Source organism: Hydractinia symbiolongicarpus, chromosome 5 (genome assembly GCF_029227915.1).
Source record: "Hydractinia symbiolongicarpus strain clone_291-10 chromosome 5, HSymV2.1, whole genome shotgun sequence".
Lineage (NCBI taxonomy): Eukaryota > Metazoa > Cnidaria > Hydrozoa > Anthoathecata > Hydractiniidae > Hydractinia > Hydractinia symbiolongicarpus.
Window position 1 is genome coordinate 30,471,761 of NC_079879.1, and position 23,015 is coordinate 30,494,775.

Sequence of the window (23,015 nt, forward strand, 5' to 3'; positions counted from 1 at the left end):
TATTTATCGAGTTCTGACCAAAATATTTGCAGGGTTTTTTTTGTGAAAAGTTGTACTAATGTTAGAAATTATATTTAAAAGTGATATGAAAATATTTATCGAGTTCTGACCAAAATATTTGCAGGGGTTTTTTTTGTGAAAAGTTGTACAAATGTTAGAAATTATATTTAAAAGTGATATGAAAATATTTATCGAGTTCTGACCAAAATATTTACAGGGTTTTTTTGTGAAAAGTTGTACTAATGTTAGAAATTATATTTAAAAGTGATATGAAAATATTTATCAAGTTCTGACCAAGATTTTGCAGGGTTTTTTTTGTGAAAAGTTGTACTAATGTTAGAAAGTATTTAAGAGTGGTATGAAAATATTTATTAAATTCCGTTCAAAATAAAAGAATTTTTCTTAGAAAAAAATCACTTATATAAAAATAGTTTCTTTCGTGGGAAGAATTTGTGAAGATAAGAAAACGAGATGGGAATGGTTGGAATGCATTAATTTTAAATCAACTTTCGACTAGACAGTAAAGTAGTTCGATATCTTTTCGTAATATGGACGGCGGTTCAGTTCATAGCATGAAGATGTTTGCCAAGTGCTTGTTACCGCAGCTACGGCTCATACTATAAGGGATAAATTTAAGTACTTTTTAATTGATTAATTTTCGAATTTTACAAATATTCACAACAATTACTATAAAAATTTTTGTATTTGATAAAAAAAAATGACCAGCCTATGTGACATGAGCAAGTTCACTTAAAAGCTATTATTACAATGAATAAACCTGAAATAAATTAAAAATGCGAAAAAGTACAGGTATATTTTTGAAAATTATTCTTCGGATAAAATCTTTAAAACGGTTCAGAAAAGCATTTTTATAAAATTCGCGAAAATAAGTTTTCGCAAAAATTACTCAACTTAGGTAATTGGTGCATGCTTTACATGAGGTTGAGAGGAGGCTCGTTAAAATCAAATAAAAATAATAATTCAGTTGTTGTGAACGATGCATAAATTTGGGAGGGGTTTCACAAAATGAAGTGTAAAAGTTTTAAAAAAAACTAACTTCCATTTTTTAGTATACATTTAATTGCTAGGTGATGGATCAAAAACACATATATAATTCATCGGAAAAAGAAGATTTTCCCAAGACATAATGAATTGCATTGATATTGAATTTAAAAATAAGTGAATAGTTAGTTTGTTTCCTCTTTCACCTTTTCCCATGTTAGGATGCAAGCTCCTCCCCCATACCACTTTTGTAGAATTTCATTTGGTTTTCTAAACTTTTAAGATCTGAAATCAGAACATCCCAAAAACTTTTTAGAGTGCTTAGCTATTGCGATGAGAAAAAAGTGAAAAGAAATAAAAATTTACTGGATAAAGATTCTGTTTTGATTTCGTTAATTTTATCATGTCAACAAATTTTTCACTTTAATATTTTTTTCCTTCAAATTTTATATTTCATGTTGATATTTATATATGACATTAGTAATTTTACAGTTTTAAAATTGTATTTCAATATTCTGCATAATTTTCTCACGCTAAAATATGTACGACTAAAAGCTATATTAAAAATACAATTCACAGCTAGCGGTAGCAACACTATGACTTATTCAACAAAATTGCAACCACACTAAGTTTTTTCGCAGGTCTTCTTTCCGTTTTGTTAATAATTAAATAATAACTTGTAGGTAGGAGGAGAGTTTTTAAAATTAGATTCGGGTGTTTTTCTGCACCATTTGAAGAGGAGCTAGAGAAGGGTACACAACATGGGGACAAAATACATAGTGTTTCTTTACCTACTTAAAAGCGTGAGCACAGATATTTTAAGATTAGAATGTAAACAAGAAGCAAAATTTAATGATATCACAACAAACAAAAAACTTGTTCCTGTCGGTCAGCCGCTTGATCGTGTCATTGTGAAGAGAAGGAGCGCATGTGTAACACATTGCATGTTAAAGAAACAGTGTTCTTCCATTAACTACAATCGTAAAACGTTGGAATGCGAACTGCTGCGAGAGGTGACACAGGATGTTGGAGTAAGCCTTAATGAAAGTGACGGATGGAGTCATTTGCAGACAAGTGGTGACGAGCTTACGGTGCGAATTACTCAGTTTATATTCTAAAGGCTAAGGTTACACTACACTACCAGTTTTACAATCCTTTTTAATATTCATTGAAATTTATAATAGAATTAATAAAAACTACGGTGTAAACCACCCCTACAAATCTTTGCTGATTGTTACCTATACATTTCCAGTAATCATCAAAAATAAGGTTAAGCATGTTAGGCTGCTAACACACGTGCTCTTTAAAAGTAATACACAAATCACTTACCAATAAATCAGCAACTGAAACCTCGTGCAACAATACCTGTTTTGTGCTCCCAACTTTTGATAAATATAAATTTCGGATGTTCTTTCTAACGAGTTTTCTACATGCTATAGCTTGGTGAGAATTGTGAGATTATGTCTCCCTGTGGCGGGCACAAATGTCGCGATACATGCACACTGAAAGGCTACAGGTGTCTTTGTTCACCTGGTTTTGTTGGAGCAGAGTGCACATCCTACCTAGGTAAAATAAACTCTATTTCTTTTTCTTACTAGCAGCATTTTCAGGGTAGCCTGTTCAATCACTGTACAATCTGATGCCGAATTTTTTCCAGGTCCTGGCGCCCATTTCGATTACCCATCTTGGTCTATTGAATACTTGAGAAGTCAGCGTGAGTTCGGATTGCAGGACGGTTTTTACTGGCTAGTCAATTCAACTAATGGGAAAACAGAATATAACTATGTTGATGTTTCAAACACCAAATGTACGTAGCATGCATATTAACACTATTAATGATGTGCATGGCCTATTATTCGTCTCCGCATTGATAATTCTTTCGCGCACGTCTTATTTTGGCGTGAAACCGCTGCGAAAACAATTGTGGCATGAAAGTAATGGGTTTTTTTTCGCATTTAAATTGCGCCAAAATATAATGCAGTCGAATACTTCTTTTTAGGTGACCAAAAGTTAGATTGGGCGAAACTTGAAAAAATAATTTAAGTGTCAAGCCCCCTGTTCTACATATTACCCTCGAGAAGTGCGCGAAAATTACATGTGTGCTACACTTGGGTGCGTGAAAATTAATAACGCGCAAAAATAATAAAGCGGAAAATGGTACAAATAAACGTTAATTTTATCATTATGCTAAGCATACGATCCTTAACACTGCGCAACTTTGTGTTATAATACGTTTTTATCCTTTGGAGTACAATAAATGAAAAGAGGAAACATATTTAAAGGTGTTTTTATAGTATTTTTTAACTTTATTTTTCACATTTCAGTTGATGGAACATATCAACAGCCTGCAGTGTCGTGTGCTCAACTATTTGATGATTATCCTTTGTTGCCAAATGGTGAATACTGGTTAAATCTGAATGGTACTCAAAAAAAATTCTGCCAGCATGGTATGGTGAAAAGATTATGTTATTTCTGTAGCACTCAAAACGTTTTGTTGCAAGAAATGGGATAGTCTAAATAATTATTAAAAAACTCTTTTGCTCAATAAAAAAATAAAATGCAGTAACAATGTTTTAACTTTAAGCATTTTTATGTTATTGTTTCTAGCTGCTGTCAATGGTGTTTGGAGTGCTTGGATAAACAACAATGATTGTTCTGTTACTTGTGGAGATGGACAAGAGACAAGAACACGTACTTGCAATAACCCAGCTCCATCTCATGGAGGGAATCAATGTGTTGATTCAAAGGGTGGTTATGAGTTAATAGAATCTGGAGTTGTGGCATGCACAAGGTCGTCTTGTCCACGTAAGTAATACTGTCCTTTGTTTAATTAAGAGTAAAACATAAATTGGTCTATACTTCATTATTTTTCGCTAAAAAAATTTTTTTGTGCTTTAAAACGAGCCATAGTCAAATCTCTTATTGGGATTTTAAGTTTTGTTATAGCGAAACCTTTTAGCTATTGTGAAGCGTTTTCAGGTTTGTATCATTCACGTTAGAAACTGCTGAAATATATTTTGCTGCAAAAACTGGAAAATTATAGCTCTTTGTAACATTTGATGTTTCAATTTAACATCCTAAAATTTGTTACGATGCATTCCTGTGATAATGACTTCCGTCCGTATGTTATTGGGAGTGCTAAGGTTGCTCCAATTTTTTAAGGCTTCCAAAAAAGTTTCATTTAAACACTTTTGTAGCTGCTGTCAATGGTGTTTGGGGTGCTTGGGTAAACAACAATGATTGTTCTGTTACTTGCGGAAGTGGACAGGAGACAAGAACACGTACCTGCAATAACCCAGCTCCATCTCACGGAGGGAATGAATGTATTGATTCAAATGGCGCTAATGCTTTAACAGAGCAAGAAAATATTCCATGCACACAAAGTCCTTGTCCAGGTTGGTAATTCATTATTCACTTTATTTGAAAACTTTGTGGAAGTTTATCTTCGCAATTCACGACGGCGTTGCATATTTACATCTGCTTATTCGCATTTCCACCCACTGTATTTTTAAGTTTACTGCTTTTTGACAATACAATACAGTGAGTCTGTCCGTTTACGTCCTTGGTTCCTCGTGTTGCGAGGGTTGAATAATACGTGCAGGGCTTGTTGAAGGTGGTTATTGAAAGAAGAGGCTTAATTTTACGGTAAGTATTTTTTTTAACTAATTATAGCTGCTGTTGATGGTGTTTGGAGTGCTTGGATAAACAACAATGATTGTTCTGTTACTTGTGGAGATGGACAAGAGACAAGAACACGTACTTGCAATAACCCAGCTCCATCTCATGGAGGGAGTCAATGTGTTGATTTAAATGGTGCTAATGCTTTAACAGAGGAAGAAAATATTCCATGCACACAAAGTCCTTGTCCAGGTTAGTAATTCATATTTTACTTCATTTGAAAACTCTGTGAATGTTTATCTTCGCAAGACGTGGCTGCATATTTTCAATTTGATTGCATTTAAAAAAATAAAAAAATCACGTGATCATGGTGATTTAACATAAGCCTTCCGTGTGCTAGTTACATTTGACGTTTTTTTATTTGACAAAAAATTATTTATTCCTGCATGGAATAGGAAAATAACTTTGTCTATCTTGGTATCCAACAAATGGCCATGGAGTTTGTTTTCACAACTGTTTGCATCGCCACTCCACGTTAAGTCCAAATTTATGTACTCAAACTTAAAGTTTTTTTTTTCACTTCTTTTTACGACATAATCTTACAGTATGACAGTTAGCTGTTGTTGAAATTTAACCCAGCTTTTTTAACCGAAAAAGTGGATATTATAACCTCTTTTAAAAAAAAATATTTGTAGGCTACTTTCATCCACCTCAGTAACAGTACCGTATCACAAACAAAATCATAATAAATTTATAGATTGAATTAACGGGTCCAAAGTGACATCATAGGATATAACACAATATACAATGTAAAATCCCAGATAAAGGCCCGATTGAAGATGCACCCGATCTGGTTTTAATGCATATTTATGTTGTTGTTGAGACCCAAAAATCAAAGAAAAGAAAGTTTTTGAGCGTCTTTTTGTTTATGTTTGAAAAGCTACAATATATCAAATCTTTTGATGCTAAGAAAATTGCTTTATTTTGGTTAAAAAAAAGCCATTCCGTGTAAGCCCACCCAAATATACGCTCATTTCAACGGACCTTTTTCCGAATATAAGTCGAGGGCCTATATCCGGCATTTTGCGGTAACTGTTAATAAATTGGAGACGTTAATAATGCGAATTGTTTGTTTGTTTTAATTGTAACTAGTTTCAATGAAGTGATTTTTATAATTTTAACCCACTTCCATTTCAGTGCATGGTGTTTGGGGTGCTTGGGTGAACAGCAATGATTGTTCTGTTACTTGTGGAAGTGGACAGGAAACAAGAACACGTACCTGCAATAACCCAGCTCCATCTAATGGAGGGAATGAATGTGTTGATTTAAATGGTGCTAATGCTTTAACAGAGCAAGGAACTACCCCATGCACACAAAGTTCGTGTCCAGGTGAGAACTTAACGTTTTTGTTTTATGTACAATTTTTATTACAGTTTATATAAATAACTTATAAAGTATAAAAAGATTTTAGACTATCAATTTAGGCAAGTATAACTGGAGCCCAAGCCATTTCTACTACGACAAGATCAAAATACGTGTGTTGTTGAAAGTGCGTTTATAACCTCTTCTGGGAGCGATATATTAAATTTGGACTCACAATGCACAAATGTTTTTTTTCTAAAAATGGCTGCATTTTCCTTTTTAGTGAATGGTGTTTGGATAAGTATTTTTTTAAACTAATTATAGCTGCTGTTGATGGTGTTTGGAGTGCTTGGATAAACAACAATGATTGTTCTGTTACTTGTGGAGATGGACAAGAGACAAGAACACGTACTTGCAATAACCCAGCTCCATCTTATGGAGGGAGTCAATGTGTTGATTTAAATGGTGCTAATGCTTTAACAGAGGAAGAAAATATTCCATGCACACAAAGTCCTTGTCCAGGTTAGTAATTCATATTTTACTTCATTTGAAAACTCTGTGAATGTTTATCTTCGCAAGACGTGGCCGCATATTTTCAATTTGATTGCATTTGAAAATAATAAAAAAATCACGTGATCATGGTGATTTAACATAAGCCTTCCGTGTGCTAGTTACATTTGACGTTTTTTTATTTGACAAAAAATTATTTATTCCTGCATGGAATAGGAAAATAACTTTGTCTATCTTGGTATCCAACAAATGGCCATGCAGTTTGTTTTCACAACTGTTTGCATCGCCACTCCACGTTAAGTCCAAATTTATGTACTCAAACTTAAAGTTGTTTTTTTCACTTCTTTTTACGACATAATCTTACAGTATGACAGTTAGCTGTTGTTGAAATTTAAACCAGCCTTTTTAACCAAAAAAGTGGATATTTTAACCTCTTAAATCATAACAATAATTTTATAGATTGAATTAACAGGTCCAAAGTGACATCATAGGATATAACACAATATACAATGTAAAATCCCAGATAAAGGCCCGATTGAAGATACACCCGATCTGGTTTTAATGCATCTTTATGTTGTTGGTGAGACCCAAAAATCAAAGAAAAGAAAGTTTTTGAACGTCTTTTTGTTTATGTTTCAAAAGCTACAATGTATCAAATTTTTCGATGCTAAGAAAATTGCTTTATTTTGGTTAAAAAAAAGCCATTCCGTGTAAGCCCACCCAAATATAGGCTCATTTCAACGGACCTTTTTCCGAATATAAGTCGAGGGCCTATATCCGGGATTTTGCGGTAACTGTTAATAAATTGGAGACGTTAATAACGCAAATTGTTTGTTTTAATTGTAACTAGTTTCAATGAAATGAATTTTATAATTTTAACCCACTTCCATATCAGTGCATGGTGTTTGGGGTGCTTGGGTGAACAACAATGATTGTTCTGTTACTTGTGGAAGTGGACAGAAAACAAGAACACGTACCTGCAATAACCCAGCTCCATCTAATGGAGGGAATGAATGTGTTGATTTAAATGGTGCTAATGCTTTAACAGAGCAAGGAACTACCCCATGCACACAAAGTTCGTGTCCAGGTTAGAACTTAACGTTTTTGTTTTATGTACTTTTATGTAATTTTTATTTCACTTTATATAAATAACTTATAAAGTATAAAAAGATTTTAGACTATCAATTTAGGCAAGTGTTACTGGAGCCCAAAGCTATTTCTACTACGACAAGATCAAAATACGTGTGTTGTTGAAAGTGCGTTTATAACCTCTTCCGGGAGCGATATATTAAATTTGGACTCACAATGCGCACAAATGTTTTTTTTCTAAAAATGGCTGCATTTTCCTTTTTAGTGAATGGTGTTTGGATAAGTATTTTTTTAAACTAATTATAGCTGCTGTTGATGGTGTTTGGAGTGCTTGGATAAACAACAATGATTGTTCTGTTACTTGTGGAGATGGACAAGAGACAAGAACACGTACTTGCAATAACCCAGCTCCATCTCATGGAGGGAGTCAATGTGTTGATTTAAATGGTGCTAATGCTTTAACAGAGGAAGAAAATATTCCATGCACACAAAGTTCGTGTCCAGGTTAGAACTTAACGTTTTTGTTTTATGTACTTTTTTGTAATTTTTATTTCACTTTATATAAATAACTTATAAAGTATAAAAAGATTTTAGACTATCAATTTAGGCAAGTATTACTGGAGCCCAAAGCCATTTCTACTACGACAAGATCAAAATACGTGTGTTGTTGAAAGTGCGTTTATAACCTCTTCTGGGAGCGATACATTAAATTTGGACTCACAATGCACAAATGTTTTTTTTCTAAAAATGGCTGCATTTTTCTTTTTAGTGAATGGTGTTTGGAGTGCTTGGATAAACAACAATGATTGTTCTGTTACTTGTGGAGATGGACAAGAGACAAGAACACGTACTTGCAATAACCCAGCTCCATCTCATGGAGGGAGTCAATGTGTTGATTTAAATGGTGCTAATGCTTTAACAGAGGAAGAAAATATTCCATGCACACAAAGTTCGTGTCCAGGTTAGAACTTAACGTTTTTGTTTGATGTACTTTTTTGTAATTTTTATTTCACTTTATATAAATAACTTATAAAGTATAAAAAGATTTTAGACTATCAATTTAGGCAAGTATTACTGGAGCCCAAAGCCATTTCTACTACGACAAGATCAAAATACGTGTGTTGTTGAAAGTGCGTTTATAACCTCTTCTGGGAGCGATACATTAAATTTGGACTCACAATGCAAAAATGTTTTTTTTCTAAAAATGGCTGCATTTTTCTTTTTAGTGAATGGTGTTTGGAGTGCTTGGATAAACAACAATGATTGTTCTGTTACTTGTGGAGATGGACAAGAGACAAGAACACGTACTTGCAATAACCCAGCTCCATCTCATGGAGGGAGTCAATGTGTTGATTTAAATGGTGCTAATGCTTTAACAGAGGAAGAAAATATTCCATGCACACAAAGTTCGTGTCCAGGTTAGAACTTAACGTTTTTGTTTGATGTACTTTTTTGTAATTTTTATTTCACTTTATATAAATAACTTATAAAGTATAAAAAGATTTTAGACTATCAATTTAGGCAAGTATTACTGGAGCCCAAAGCCATTTCTACTACGACAAGATCAAAATACGTGTGTTGTTGAAAGTGCGTTTATAACCTCTTCTGGGAGCGATACATTAAATTTGGACTCACAATGCACAAATGTTTTTTTTCTAAAAATGGCTGCATTTTTCTTTTTAGTGAATGGTGTTTGGAGTGCTTGGATAAACAACAATGATTGTTCTGTTACTTGTGGAGATGGACAGGAGACAAAAACACGTACTTGCAATAATCCAGCTCCATCTCATGGAGGGAGTCAATGTGTTGATTTAAATGGTGCTAATGCTTTAACAGAGCAAGGAACTACCCCATGCACACGAAGTCCTTGTCCAGGTTAGTAATGTTTAACTTGAACTTGTGTGTTGAGTTTACTACAGTGAAATAATTTGCATCAGTGAAAGAAATTTGTTGTTTTAAGACTATAAAGACTATAAAGAGACTTCAAGTCGGTAAAAAATTAGGGGCTAAACAGGTAGCAAAAAAGGAGTTTGAGATCCCAAAAGGCCATTTATATTTAGCAGCCTAACAAAGAAATACTTAGCTATAGAAAGGTGAAGGAAAATGTTTCCGTCTCGAATATATCTATCAATAAATAAATCATTAAAAATAAAGATAATCTCAATTTTATGCTTAAATCTTTCTTTTATTTATACATTTTTCATCACCTTTCGTCACTTACAAGTTATTTCACCACTTTTCCTTTTCGAAATTTTATGGTCGCAAAAATTAAGGTCGTAATTTTTTAAAATTTTTTTTACTAATATTTACTAATATTTCTTTGTCTATGGATAAAGGCTTTTATGAGAAGAAGCAAAAATAACGAAAATAACCGACTAATAATAAGCGACTTTCTGTTTTTTTATCTTAAACTTGAATAATTTTAATGCAAAGCTACACATTTCTTTTCAGTGCATGGAAACTGGAGTGCTTGGATAAACAACAATGATTGTTCTGTTACTTGTGGAGATGGACAAGAGACAAGAAGTCGTATCTGCAATAACCCACTTCCATCTGATGGAGGGAATTTGTGTCTTGATTCCAAAAATAATAGAGTATGGACAGAGCAAGGGACTATTCCATGCACACAAAACCCTTGCCCAGGTTTGTATCTCTGCACCTGTGCTCTGGACACAATAAAGAATAAAAACTCATTTAACCAAATACATTACTTATAAGTAATTCAAAATGAGATATACTTATGTTATGCTTTTTGGACAAAGAATAAAAACTTTGCCTTACGGGGTAAGATGTAGTGGTCCGGTTTTGACATTTGAAAGCACAGCCACAAAACTAAAGGTATAATTACACAAGGCAAGTTTAGACAGTATAGTGGTGTTCATTAAGTCTTATTATATATAAGTAATTAGAAAAGTCTGTACCTGATCTGGTCTAATTAAAATGCCTACAACACAAGAAAAACACACATCAATAGTACATGCGTTATTCGCATATGCTTAAAACACTCTCCCAATATATGCTTGCATGCGTTATGTTTATAAGAACATGTACTACAACATTAATCCGTGTTTCTTTAGTCAATGGTGACTGGAGCTCATGGAGTGGGTGGACATCATGTTCGCAAACGTGTGGAACAGGTAACATGGTGCGGACACGAACATGTACGAATCCAACACCAGCTAACGGAGGAGACGATTGTGCTGTGACGGGAGGAACAAACACGATTGAAAGTGAAAATCAAAATTGTAACCAATTTCTCTGTCCAGGCGAGTTAAAACTTTTTGACGACATAGTATACTTACTTACCCCGACATGCAATGTTTGTATAAGACTCACTTACCCCGACATGTAACGTTTGTATAAGACTCACTTACCCCGACATGTCAGGTTTGTATAAGACTAACTTTACGTTACTTTTTTGTAGATTACAAGTGCACATTTGAGACAGCAGATTTGGCTCCAACAGATTGCGGTATAACATTTGATATTGTTGACACTCGCTGGTTTGTGTGGGCAAATAGCACACATTCCCCAGGTACTGGTCCAGCGGCTGACCACACTTATGGTAAGTTAGACCACGTATGTCACTTTAACGTAATGTTTATGGAGGATTTAGATGATTGCTTTTTTTAAGGGTTATCTAATCCGATTGGTTACTACATTTACTTCGAAAGCAGCACTGAAAAATATAATATAGATCTAAATAATGAGAACGATTTTGAGCAAACTTACAATTGGATTTCAATAAAAGATCAGGCCCCATTTTCTGGTGATAGGTGTTTTACTTTTTGGATGCAAATTTACCAGTCACAATCGACCGTCCACGATATGGGAGTATTCACTGTCAAGCAAATTGATCAAGTGACAAGTACAGAGCATATCTTGTATCATACTGATGAAAATCAAGCAAGTGATAGTTGGATACCGCGGAAAGCTCCGTTACACCCCACAGTCAACAACTACGAGGTATATTCACCGAATAAAAAAAATACAATTCTTCTGATAGAAAAGAATCAGAGTACATAAAATTAACAAAATTTTTATATTATTCTTTGCTGGTTTCGCGCGAATGAGTCCAAAAAAAACAAAACCAAAATCGCTATTATCAAAGTGTGAAAAATTGTGCAATATGATGTACATTTTCTCGTTCTTCAGCCTTTATGCAAAAATTAAAGAACTTGAAAAATATACGACATATTGCACTTGAAACCGTGCGATAATTAGTACACATTGCAAATATATATTTCCAATTTAAATGAACATACGATGTAAGTAGGAAAAGCGAATAAATGGAAAAAACGTCTTTTCCACTTTATGAAGATCAGCTTCGGCTAGAATTTTAATGCGGGATAGGGCAAAAATGTTTCCAGAGTGTCCGTTTTAGAGAGGGTACGCTAGGAGCGTTTCTTGGAGAATTCGTCCGGAACAAATAAAATTGACGGATGCCCATTGAAGAGGTCCCACTGTTTTCATAAAAAAATATTTTTAATTCCCGTTAACATTATTCTTGCTACCCACGATTCTCAGAAATTTATCTTTGAGAAAAATCCACGTGCTTACTACTCATACGCGAAACAAAGTCATCGCGATAATTAATCTCGCTGCGATAATTTATTTCGTTGCGATAATAAATCTAGTTGCAATAATTTCTTTCGTTGCAATAATAAATCTCGTTTCAATAATTTCTCTCGTTGAGATAATTAATCTCGTTGCGATAATTTATTTCGTTGCGATAATAAATCTAGTTTCAATAATTTCTTTCGTTGCGATAATAAATCTCGTTTCAATAATTTCTCTCGTTGAGATAATTAATTTCGTTGCGATAATTTATTTCGTTGCGATAATAAATCTAGTTTCAATAATTTCTTTCGTTGCGATAATAAATCTCGTTTCAATAATTTCTCTCGTTGAGATAATTAATCTCGTTGCGATAATTTATTTCGTTGCGATAATAAATCTCGTTTCAATAATTTCTTTCGTTGCGATAATAAATCTCGTTTTAATAATTTCTCTCGTTGAGATAGAAAATTTCGTAGCGATAATTAATCTTGTCGCTATAATAAATCTCGTTGCGGTAAGCACACATATACACGCCGTTCAACTGAGAGCTATTGTGATGCTGTAAAAGTACGATGTTCTACTCGCATTTGAAAATATTGTGACATTAACGTTATTCTTTTCTAGATTCAATTCTATGCTACAAAAGGCCACGGACGAATAAACGATAAAGGGGTTGATGATATTATGATCTTCCCAACTGCCTGCAATAATATTGAGGTTTGACATTTTAATCATGTTTCTGTTAGAGAAGGGAAGGGTTGTGGATGCTCAAAATGTTACTGTTATGTCAAAAAGTAGCTACCATTTACTGACATGTTCTTCTTTTCTCTTTTAGCTATCAAATTATTTCGATTGATTCGAAGCATGCTATTTTGTCATGGTGAAGTATATGGATCACTATTATTACGGAATTTGATGGTTTTTAAGATGCAGATGATATATTTTACTGGTGTATTGGAGTTTAGAAACTTCGAAAGGGAAAATAGGGAGAATACTTTAGAATCAGACAGGGATTTTACGTCTTTTCAAATCTGCTCAAATTTTCCGCCTTTTTTCTTCATGAAAAATCTAAATGCCTAATCCTAATAGATTCTTTACTCTTCGTGAGAATCACCAAAGCTTCAATGAATCTTAAACCTCTTTTATTTCAAGCCAAATAAGTTTGTTAAATAATTCTACTTATAACAAAATTTCGACGGTAATGACGGAGGCTTGTGTAAACAGCATACGCGACAGGTCCTGTCAAAATTATGTTTGATTGTCATTATCATACAGAAAACGATCACTGGTCAGGACGGGATAATCCACAACAGACTTCGTATAAGATTATTGGTCACAATTTGTTACAGTTAACCTAAAAGAGCTGACAGAGACTTTTCATTATGATTTGAAAATTGTGGCCTTATTGGTAAAAAATCCGTCAGTTATTAATTCCATCAGTGAAAATTCAATATTTTCAGCCGACGAACTATTTCGGCCAGGTGTGTTTGTAGAGAACGATTTTTTTTTCTTTCTTTCGCGTTCTCAATTGCTTTTATTATTTACCGTCATTAAAGACGGCTTCTCAGTATAAGATTTAATAAGTCCTAAAAGTAAGGTCTTTCTTTAGACGTTTTTTATGCAAAAAAAAAAATACATCAACATTTTTAAATTTAACAGAAAATCCTTCTTTGGGGAAAATATTCGTCGGCTATTAATTTTTTTGATAAATAAAAATTCGTCGGTTAAAACATTCTTTACCAATCAAAAAATTCGTCATTTTTAACTAACAGATTTATACCAATAAGGTAAAAAGGAAAAGCAGGTGTAAAGGTCTAAAAAGTTCTAAAACGTTAGAGTGACAACCCTGAAAAGATTCTCATACCAAATAATTAAAAGAAAGTTTTTATATTCAAACATATGTTTATTGACATTTAATTTCACTTTTTATAATTTAGTAGTGTAAGGCTGTTTATATAGCGTGCGTCTTTATTACCGCCTTCCATTGTGGCGTTCTCGGTCGCAAGTCTCAGCGTTTACTGCCTGGTCATGCGTATTAGATTTTTTTTGCCGCAACGCCTGCATTTTGACAGTTTGAAAGTTAAGACAAGTCAACTTCTAAGCGTTTACAGACCAGCATCTTAACACCAAGAAGATAAGAAAATTGAGCATTGAAGGCAGACGTTTAAACGCGGAGGATTGCGACCAGGAACATTTTAATGGACGCTAAGGCTGATTTTGACTTCAAGAAAATATTTTATTATCACGGTATAACGCACTGCACATTAAAATTTTACCACTTGATATTTTGAAAGTAATTTTCCGATATGTTCACCTGTATGTGTTGAGATTGTTTTTCTCAATTATCTCCCTCCACCACAGTTGCATTTACAAGAGGTTGCCATAAAAATAATCTACATTCCGACACGCTAAATTAAATTTACCTTGTATTAATTTTCCCGAACAATAACTACCTTAAGTGGACTAATTTCGCGGGGATTAATTTTCGCGAATTTCGCGAATTTCGCGAATTCCGACCAAATTCGCAAAAATAAGTACTCGCGAGAAGTTTGAAGAAGCCCAATTCGCGAAAATTATTCCTCGTGAAAATTTTAAAAAGGGCTCATTCTTCTTCTTCTTCTTCTTAATTTATTTAACGTCGGAGAAATAACTATGTACATATAGCTTCCTGATATAAAAAAAATAAATAAATACATATTTATAAATATACAGGAAACTAATCAAATCCGACAAAAATTTGTTTATAGATTTATGAAAAATGTAAAAAAATTATGAAAAGTTATTTAAATAGACCGAGTGACTGAAATCATACTCCTTTAGTTTCGTTTTAAATTTTTTAAGGCTGTTACAACTTTTCAATTCGGAAGGTAAAGTATTCCAGATTTTGGGTCCCAATGAGCGAAGACATTTTTCCCCAAAATTTTTAGTATTAAAGTTCAATGTTTTAAGATTATTTAAATATTGACTTCGTACTGGCCTGTTTGTTTCGCTGCGTTGAAAGATGTCTAACATAAATGGCGGATTTAAATTATTAAGAGATTTAAAAATCTCTATACATAGATTTCTTATTCGCATAATTTTCATGTAGTTACTTTTGTTCTTGCTAGAAATGTACTTTTCTTTTCTCTCTGAATATCCGCTATCTACAAATTTTAGGGCTCGCTTATGGAGTTTTTCGACCCTAGAAAGTGATTTTGAAGATGAGAAATTCCAAATAAGTGGACAGTAGTTAAAGTTTGAATACACAAAACTTTCTGCTAAGACACTCTTAGCTTTAAAAGGAAGTATGTTTTTGAATCTATACAAAGCATTAAGTTGCGCAGATGCTTTCTTGCAAACCTCATTTAAGTGCTGATCAAATCTAAGGTTATTGTCAATTTTAACTCCTAACAGTTTGACTGTGTCTTGCAAATATATGTTTTTATCTCCGATTCTTATCAGTTTACTACTTGTGTTTTCTATCCTATCTTTGCTGATGATAATGCATTGAAATTTGTCAGGGTTAGCAATCATTTTATTTTCATGTAGCCATGCTAATGCCTGCTCAGACTCACCTTCTAAATTTTTAATGAGGTTTGGAATTGAATTGGAAAAGCTTGACAATGTATTATCATCAGCATAGTTGTGTAGGTCACTTCTGGTTATAAAAAGAAAAATATCGTTAAGAAAAATATTAAAAATTATCGGGCCTAAGATTGATCCTTGCGTCACACCTGAAAGAATCATTTGGAAAAGACTGTAGGGTCCGTTTATACGAGTAGATTGTTCTCTATTTGTTAGGTATGACAGGACAAATTTCAGGGCATTAATTTCAAATCCATATGCCTCAAGTTTAGCGATTAGTAAATCATGTGGCACGCAATCGAAAGCTTTTGATAGATCCATTAAGACTGCACCAACCACGTAATTCATATCCATTTTTTTTTCCATTCTTCTAGTAAACGAATTAAGACATGCTGTGTGTTATAGTTTTTCCGATAGGCTGACAAAAATATTGAAAGTTTCGACTCTATGAAAGACATGATTTGATCCTTCATTATGTTTTCATAGAATTTTGAAAATACATTCAACACACTGACAGGTCTAAAATTTCTAATGCTATGTTTGTCTTTGCCTCCTTTGTCAAGAGGTGCTACCGTTGCACGTTTGGCTCCATCGGGAAAAATATTCAATTTTATGCTGCTGTTTATAGCATTTTTCAATGGGCCAATCAGATATTCACTAGCTAACTTCACAAGCTTTGGGGGTATTTTGTCTCTACCTGGAGAGGAATTTATGTTTAAATTAGTAAAAAGTTTTTTGATTGTGTTGTCATCTACCTCCTCAAAGTTAAAAAAAATTACATTTTCGTTGCAGGCTTTAATTTTGACAATACTCGGATGACTCTGGTATGTTTTAATTATCTCATTAATTAGTCTCTCTTTGTCTAAGGAATTTCGATAATCAATTGATATTGGCAATTGATATTCACTCGCGAAAATAAATCCCCGCAAAAATTTTGAGAAAAACATTTTTGTTTTTGCCTCGTGCTTACAGTATACATAAATCAATATTTACAGTCTCTGAAAGAAAGATTGAATGTCTTTGCATTCTGCGTGGGTTTTGAACAGGATCTGTCTTCTTTTTTGCTTTCGGCTGTACATCAAACTGAACGTTGGCATTAGCATTCTCCTCAGTAAAAATACCCATTATAACTTCATCTTTCTGTTCACAATAGAGTTCTTATACCATTTCTTCATAGCGTTTCAACAGCAAATGGGCTTTAATTCTATTAACTGGAATGGTGACCATCACTTCGCACGCAATTTATTTTTTTGTCTCGTCTTTTTGTTGATAGTGAAGCGGATCTGTGATGACATATGATCTTTGTAACTTTACTACTACACCAAATACATAGTTTCTTTACCCCACACTCGATAAAAATTTTTTCCTAAAAACTTGTGATTCGTGAAAATTAATCCTCACGAAATGTACTTTTTTTGACCTCGCGAAAATTAGTCCTTAAGGTAGTAGTTTTAGACAAAAAATAGATGAGCTAAAAACTCCTTTGCGGGTAATTCCGCATCAAACATTTTGCACTTAATTTCTATACTAAAATTCGCGCGCGCTAGCGCGTAAAAGTTACAGCGAGAAAATAAATAAGTACTTAACTTTTGGGATGGCGAGACAAAAGCCTAGGGATCGGTTTAAAAATGAAAAAATATATATTAACATTGAATTAAACGACTGGTGCGTCCAAAGAACCCTTTTAATTTAAGTAACTCGTTCTTTCTACAAAAAGTAGTCAATTTTTCAATGAATAAAAACATTGATGCAAAAAGGGATCGGCGTTCTATTGTGTTTAAATCAGTCACATCAAGTACGTCTGGTGTTGGGAAATCGTATAGTTGTGTTGCAAACAAAGTCTTTGTGACAGAGTTTGAATTGTAACGCTTATATGAATTTAACACTACATTTTCCTAATTGGACGTAAAGTGTTCCATGGTAGTCATAGTAACGTCTTCCCGTTGCACTGTACCTTTCCTAACCTTACGTAACATGTAAAATAATTCTTTCTTCATCTCTTTGTTCATTAATACGTACATGATCGGATCTGATAGAGAGTTCCCATATGTAAATGCGCCTAAAGCGAGTCGATATACCAAAGAATTTTGAGAAAATGTTGAGTGTTTTCCTTGTAGAAATCGACCAGCAGCACCGATTCCAGTTGGCAACCAAAACAAAATAAAAGAAATAACAATAAACAAACTAACGCGAGCTGCTTGTAGTTGTCTGGAGTACATGGTTTTCTCATTGTTTCTTCGTTCTTTATCTGAGTTCGAAACCATAGTTTTTAAAATTGCTTTTAAATGACTCTTGAGTTCCATATAAACCATCATGTTTGAAATTCCTAATACTAACGAGGAAAGAAAGATGGCACCCATAAATATGATGTAGGCAGTTGCATCAGGTGTTGTTATCAACAATAAAAATACTGCTAGGGGTAGTAACAAGCCACCAGCGATGCAAACCAAAACAAATTGTCTTGTTAACGTTGCATAAAAGAATGGAACTTTGATAGCTATTAGCCTGTCCAGTGTGACTAATACAATGCCTGAAAAGGTAGCAGTATATGACGCATGATAGAGCGACACGACGATGTCTTCATACAAGTTGACGCGGTTATGCGCGTTACTGTTAGTGAACAATTCTCCAGTAAAAGCGATCGATCCTGACACGCCCACAACAAGATGGGAGATGATTAGAAAACAAAAACACATTTTGCATGTTCTGTGTTGTGTAAAACCTCTTCTTGCAATAATATGCATAGTGAGAGAATTTAGAATCACGACCAAGTAAGACATAGTTGTCATCAAATATGTCCACCATGATTTGATAGGATAAATGACGTAATTAGTAGCTGTTACGTTTGTTGTATTCATTCTGTCGTTTCAAAATAACTTGAGTGTCTTCACTAAATAACACCGACATAGAACTGGATCGACATGAAACAAGAAAGATTTTATGGGAGTTCCTAAAAAATTGATTATTGCCCTTCTTTCCTGTTTGCGATTATGATATTGTAACTATAGTTAACAAAAAATTGCGTGCTATTATATATTATTTAAAAACTTATCCCAGCTTTTATCTTCTCATCACTCCCCTTTTTGCCTGACCTTAATATTTATAAATAAAAATTGATTTTAAAATTAAAACAACGGAACAAAATATTAAAAAATTTCTATATATTATATATACACAACAGATCTTCACAATGTTCCATTTGTTTACCAATTTTATTAACACAGAAATCCCACAAAACTTATGATTTGATAAATAGTTTCTTAGGCTTTGATTAGAAAAAAATAATCTTAACTTAAGAAGAAAAGAATCTTAACTTTTTTATTGTAATTTTCTGTAACTGCAAACATACGCATATGATAGAAAACTCTGTCCGGTAAATCTTTTATGTTTGTGACCTGGTACTGGAGTTGTGACCTGGTACTGGAGTTGCTATAAAAATACCTTTCTATATTGATAGTACAGTCGTTTAACAGGTGCTTGGAGAGAGTCGTACAGTTTTGAAGATTGCCAAAAAAATTGTTGAAAAATAACTTTGGTTCGTTCTCAAATTCTTAAAATAAATAAAAAAAAATTATACTTGTATTTATGAAAAGCGAGAAGATACGTTAAAACATTTTGCGATGGGAGTACTGTCGGATAAGACATAGTGAGCAAGTTTTCGGGGGATGAAGAAAATTTTGTCTGGCGAATTATGTATTAGAAAACGCACTTAAAATTAGTTTTATATCTGTTTTCTTTTTTTAGTGAAAAGAAAATTTTAGCAATGGATAAAAGTGACGAAATTATACCTAGCTGTAAGTCAGAGCGCTATGGGAATGAAAAGTTGGGCAAATTCGCGCTGACGAAAAGTTGGGCGAATTCGCGCAGATGAAAAGTTGGGCGAATTCGCGCAGATGAAAAGTTGGGCGAATTGACGCGGATAATTTACGAAGACAAAAAAAGATTTAGCTTAAAATTTTATTTTTTGTTAAAACAACCCGACCCATAATTTGTTTTTCTTGCATCTCGGTAAAAAATAAGTTTTAAAGAGCGAAAGTAACTCGTCTTTAACACCTGGCATTGAAGTGATGCGACGTTGCTTTAAGTCTTTCCACGACCAGTCTATGATGACGTATTTTAAACGTTTTGTGTTGATGCCACCTAAACATCAAATCAAACACATAATCACGTCAGTAAAAATTATTTTTTGTCGTTTTTAATTAGTTACTTCATGTTAAAAATTTTGCGGAATTTTTTCTCGGTTAATAAAACAAGATGAAATTCGCGAGAGTGTACGGTCAAATCATTTAATAATTTAATCCAAATTTCGAGTAATGTAGAGTAAACGCCCCTCATTAACGCCCCTTCTCATTGTCTTCTATGAAAGCCTATCCTAAAATTTTTTTTTACTCTAAAAGTTTTTTTTACTTTAAATTTAGCCAACAGCAAAATAACAACATTGGGCTATTTCTAGACAGACTGTTCGATAATAATTTTTTATTTGCCCTACTAAATATTCACAATAAGAAAAAGTTAATTTCTAAAAAACTCAGTCTCAAATAGTTGAAAATTTAATAATAGGAGTTTACCAAAGCATCACGCGAAACTTAATTTTTACTTGTGATTGAGAAGATGCGAAAGAAAAAAGATATGCAGTAACTGACAAAACTTACCCTCTTCTATGAGTTTGGATATTCTGTTAGGTGTTCCAACACCAAGGTGAACAACATTAGTTTTTAATCGTTCCAACTGCTCATTAACCTGAAGAAAAAATAAAATGGTTAACCACTTTTAATATTCTACAACAACAGTATCACTCTTACTCATACCTTTATGTGTTTGGCGAATAATTTCATCGTTTTACATTTTTCGCCGCGAAAAGTTGAAGTAGCTCTAAACAACAATTTAATGCAATATGGCAGATTTTTTTGCGTGTAAGTATTCTATATTATCGGAGAATTAATCTTTAGAGATATTTATTGAAACTGAATGTTAATTTTCGCAAGCACTAATTTTCGTGAAGCTAACAAGTCCTATTATTTCGCGAGAACTAAATTTCGCGACAAAGAATCTTGATGACATTTCTTAATTATTTTCAAGGGTGTCTTGAACGTCTCCTATATACGTTATATAGGAGCCATTTTATAAAAACTGCTGAAGTTGAATAAAGAGTATTAATGTAGTTCTAGGTAAATCAGAAGAAAAAATTGTAAATTATTTTTCTAAAAAAACTAATTTTGCGGGAATTAATTTTTATGAAATTCGCAAAAAGCAACTTTTTAATTTTTTGGGGAACTAATTTTCGCGAAATTGACAAAAACTCGTGAAAATTAATTCCCTTAAGGTACCAAGGGCGCACTGAGTGCGTTGTCTCAATAGTTTATTCCCCATATTGGGACACAGTCACACAAGCAAACAATCACACAACCAGACGCACCTTAACACATCCACTGCTCTGATAGCTGAAAGCGTGACTATTAAAAGTATTGGTGAACTATGCAAATCATCTTCTGTTAATTTCACACATTTGTCTGTCCAATCTGATATAACTAAAAAGATACATCAAGTTTCATTACAAAAATAATTCGAATGAACAACATCATATCGAAAAGTTATCGATATTTTATGACATCACTTTTTCACAATTTTTTGCGGGTTTGTCCTTGAACGCAAAAAAAAAAAATTCTGCGAATCAATGATTAGCAAAAATCAATTCATCAAAATATTACTGAATTGTATTCGCAAAAAAACTTCTTTCCATTTTTTTTTCGTTCATTTCTTTTAAATTTTTAGGGGTGATATCAGCACAGATAATAAAATCAACGAAACCTGCAACTGCAGTAATCGTTCTCCCATTTGCAAAAATAAATTCAATGAAGTTTACCGCGAACATCAAATTCATAAAAATAAATTCTTGAAAACTTGTCTTATTATAGAACTTTGAAAGCAAAAAAAAAAATTCGGGAAAAAATTCGTACTTTACACAATATACAAGCTTAAAGAGTTTTCAAACCGAACGCAAGGATGACACAAGAACTCTTAAAACGTACCATTTGATAGATAAGCAGACATTTCTTTTGTGTCTCGTTCTGAGGTGCTTTCGTCCAAAAACCAATCATCTGAAATTTAAACTCAACCGTCAAATTGTACTGTTGTAATGCGCATGCGCTACTACTTATTAATGAACACATAATTAAAAAATACAATTACCGTTGCTGGGTTTTAGATCTTCTATTTCTAATGTTGTCAAGCTTTTGTTCAGTTCTGATTCAAAAAAATCCCACAGCAGGGTGACAGTAGGTGGTAAATTTTCGATCTAAAATATGATAAGAAAATATAACATTTTTTGTTATCAAACATCTTAACAAGAAAAAAATGTGAGAAATCCACCTCCTCCACTGCGCAAGAATTTTTCTTTTTCTTCTTTTTTTTCTTGCTCTCCACCGCAGGTGATTCGTGCTTATTCTCATTCGTTAGATCTTTCAGTTTTCTTTTCTTTACTTTTCGTTTATTACTTTTCTTGTCTTTCGAAATATAAAAAAAAGAGAATAAGAAACACTGAACTTGTCATAAAGAAGTTCTGTTTTTTCTAGATTAGCAAAATGTCAAAAAAAAACTTACTACTCCCAGAATGAGTATTTTCATTCTCGTCTTTGGTTTCAATCTTCTCATCACTGATGTCTTCTTTGACCCAAAAATTGTCATCCAAATCGTCCGCCATATTGCTTTTTCTGTATTTAGAGCTTAACACAAAATCAGTTTTGGTTGAATGTGTTTTAGATTTCAATTTCCTGACTTGAACAGATATTTCTAAAGTTATTTAAGTCTAAATATGTTACGTAAAATATACAAGTTTTGAGTAAAATACTTAGACTGAAGATTACATTAGAGCACTACTTATAAAAATTCTTACATAAATTTTACGCTTATTTGATACAAGTTACAAAAAAATTGTAGATCGAAGTACTTCAGATAAAACATAAAAACACTTTGAAACAAAGCTGACATCCAACAATTTTGACAATATTTTTATTGACTATCCTTACTTTACTTTCCCTAAAAAATACAACAAATGGTACAACGGCAACAGTGTACTGGCATTGAAATAAATATTCCGGCGCTTAAAATCTTCTGACCCAAATTTAAACAGTTTCACATGTTACTGATAATAGCAAGGGAAAACTTAACAGCCAATCACAGTCGAGAGCTCGTCATTCCGCAGATTCCTCATCAAGCATATACTACTGTGGTTATAATTCGAGATGAGAATGGAAAAACAACAACAGAATCTTACGTAGCAATAAATTTTCTATTCTTGTTTTAAACATACA

General features: G+C 33.2%; 3 protein-coding genes across 3 annotated transcripts; 1 reads left to right on the forward strand and 2 right to left on the reverse strand.

Moving 5' to 3' along the window:
• The first annotated feature begins 1,763 nt into the window (after positions 1–1,763).
• LOC130646112 (SCO-spondin-like) lies at positions 1,764–11,954 on the forward strand. The gene is made up of 19 exons (XM_057452251.1): positions 1,764–2,093; positions 2,442–2,568; positions 2,660–2,809; positions 3,327–3,449; positions 3,610–3,807; positions 4,200–4,397; positions 4,675–4,872; positions 5,442–5,526; positions 5,801–6,009; positions 6,307–6,504; positions 7,388–7,579; positions 7,888–8,085; positions 8,174–8,542; positions 8,808–8,999; positions 9,265–9,456; positions 10,033–10,224; positions 10,659–10,847; positions 11,006–11,146; positions 11,216–11,954. Exons 1-19 carry the CDS (start codon positions 1,764–1,766, stop codon positions 11,605–11,607), a joined length of 3,873 nt encoding a protein of 1,290 aa, XP_057308234.1. The 3' UTR covers positions 11,608–11,954.
• Positions 11,955–17,600: 5,646 nt separating this feature from the next.
• On the reverse strand, positions 17,601–18,563 carry LOC130646113 (uncharacterized). The gene has a single exon (XM_057452252.1). It carries the CDS (start codon positions 18,561–18,563, stop codon positions 17,601–17,603), a length of 963 nt encoding a protein of 320 aa, XP_057308235.1.
• A 1,032-nt stretch (positions 18,564–19,595) lies between these two features.
• LOC130646311 (protein CMSS1-like) lies at positions 19,596–22,601 on the reverse strand. Its single transcript, XM_057452483.1, has 8 exons — positions 22,306–22,601; positions 22,075–22,208; positions 21,895–22,000; positions 21,735–21,803; positions 21,122–21,233; positions 20,514–20,577; positions 20,358–20,445; positions 19,596–19,845 (listed from the first exon to the last, which is right to left on the reverse strand). Exons 1-8 carry the CDS (start codon positions 22,403–22,405, stop codon positions 19,673–19,675), a joined length of 846 nt encoding a protein of 281 aa, XP_057308466.1. The 5' UTR covers positions 22,406–22,601; the 3' UTR covers positions 19,596–19,672.
• Positions 22,602–23,015: the final 414 nt, after the last annotated feature.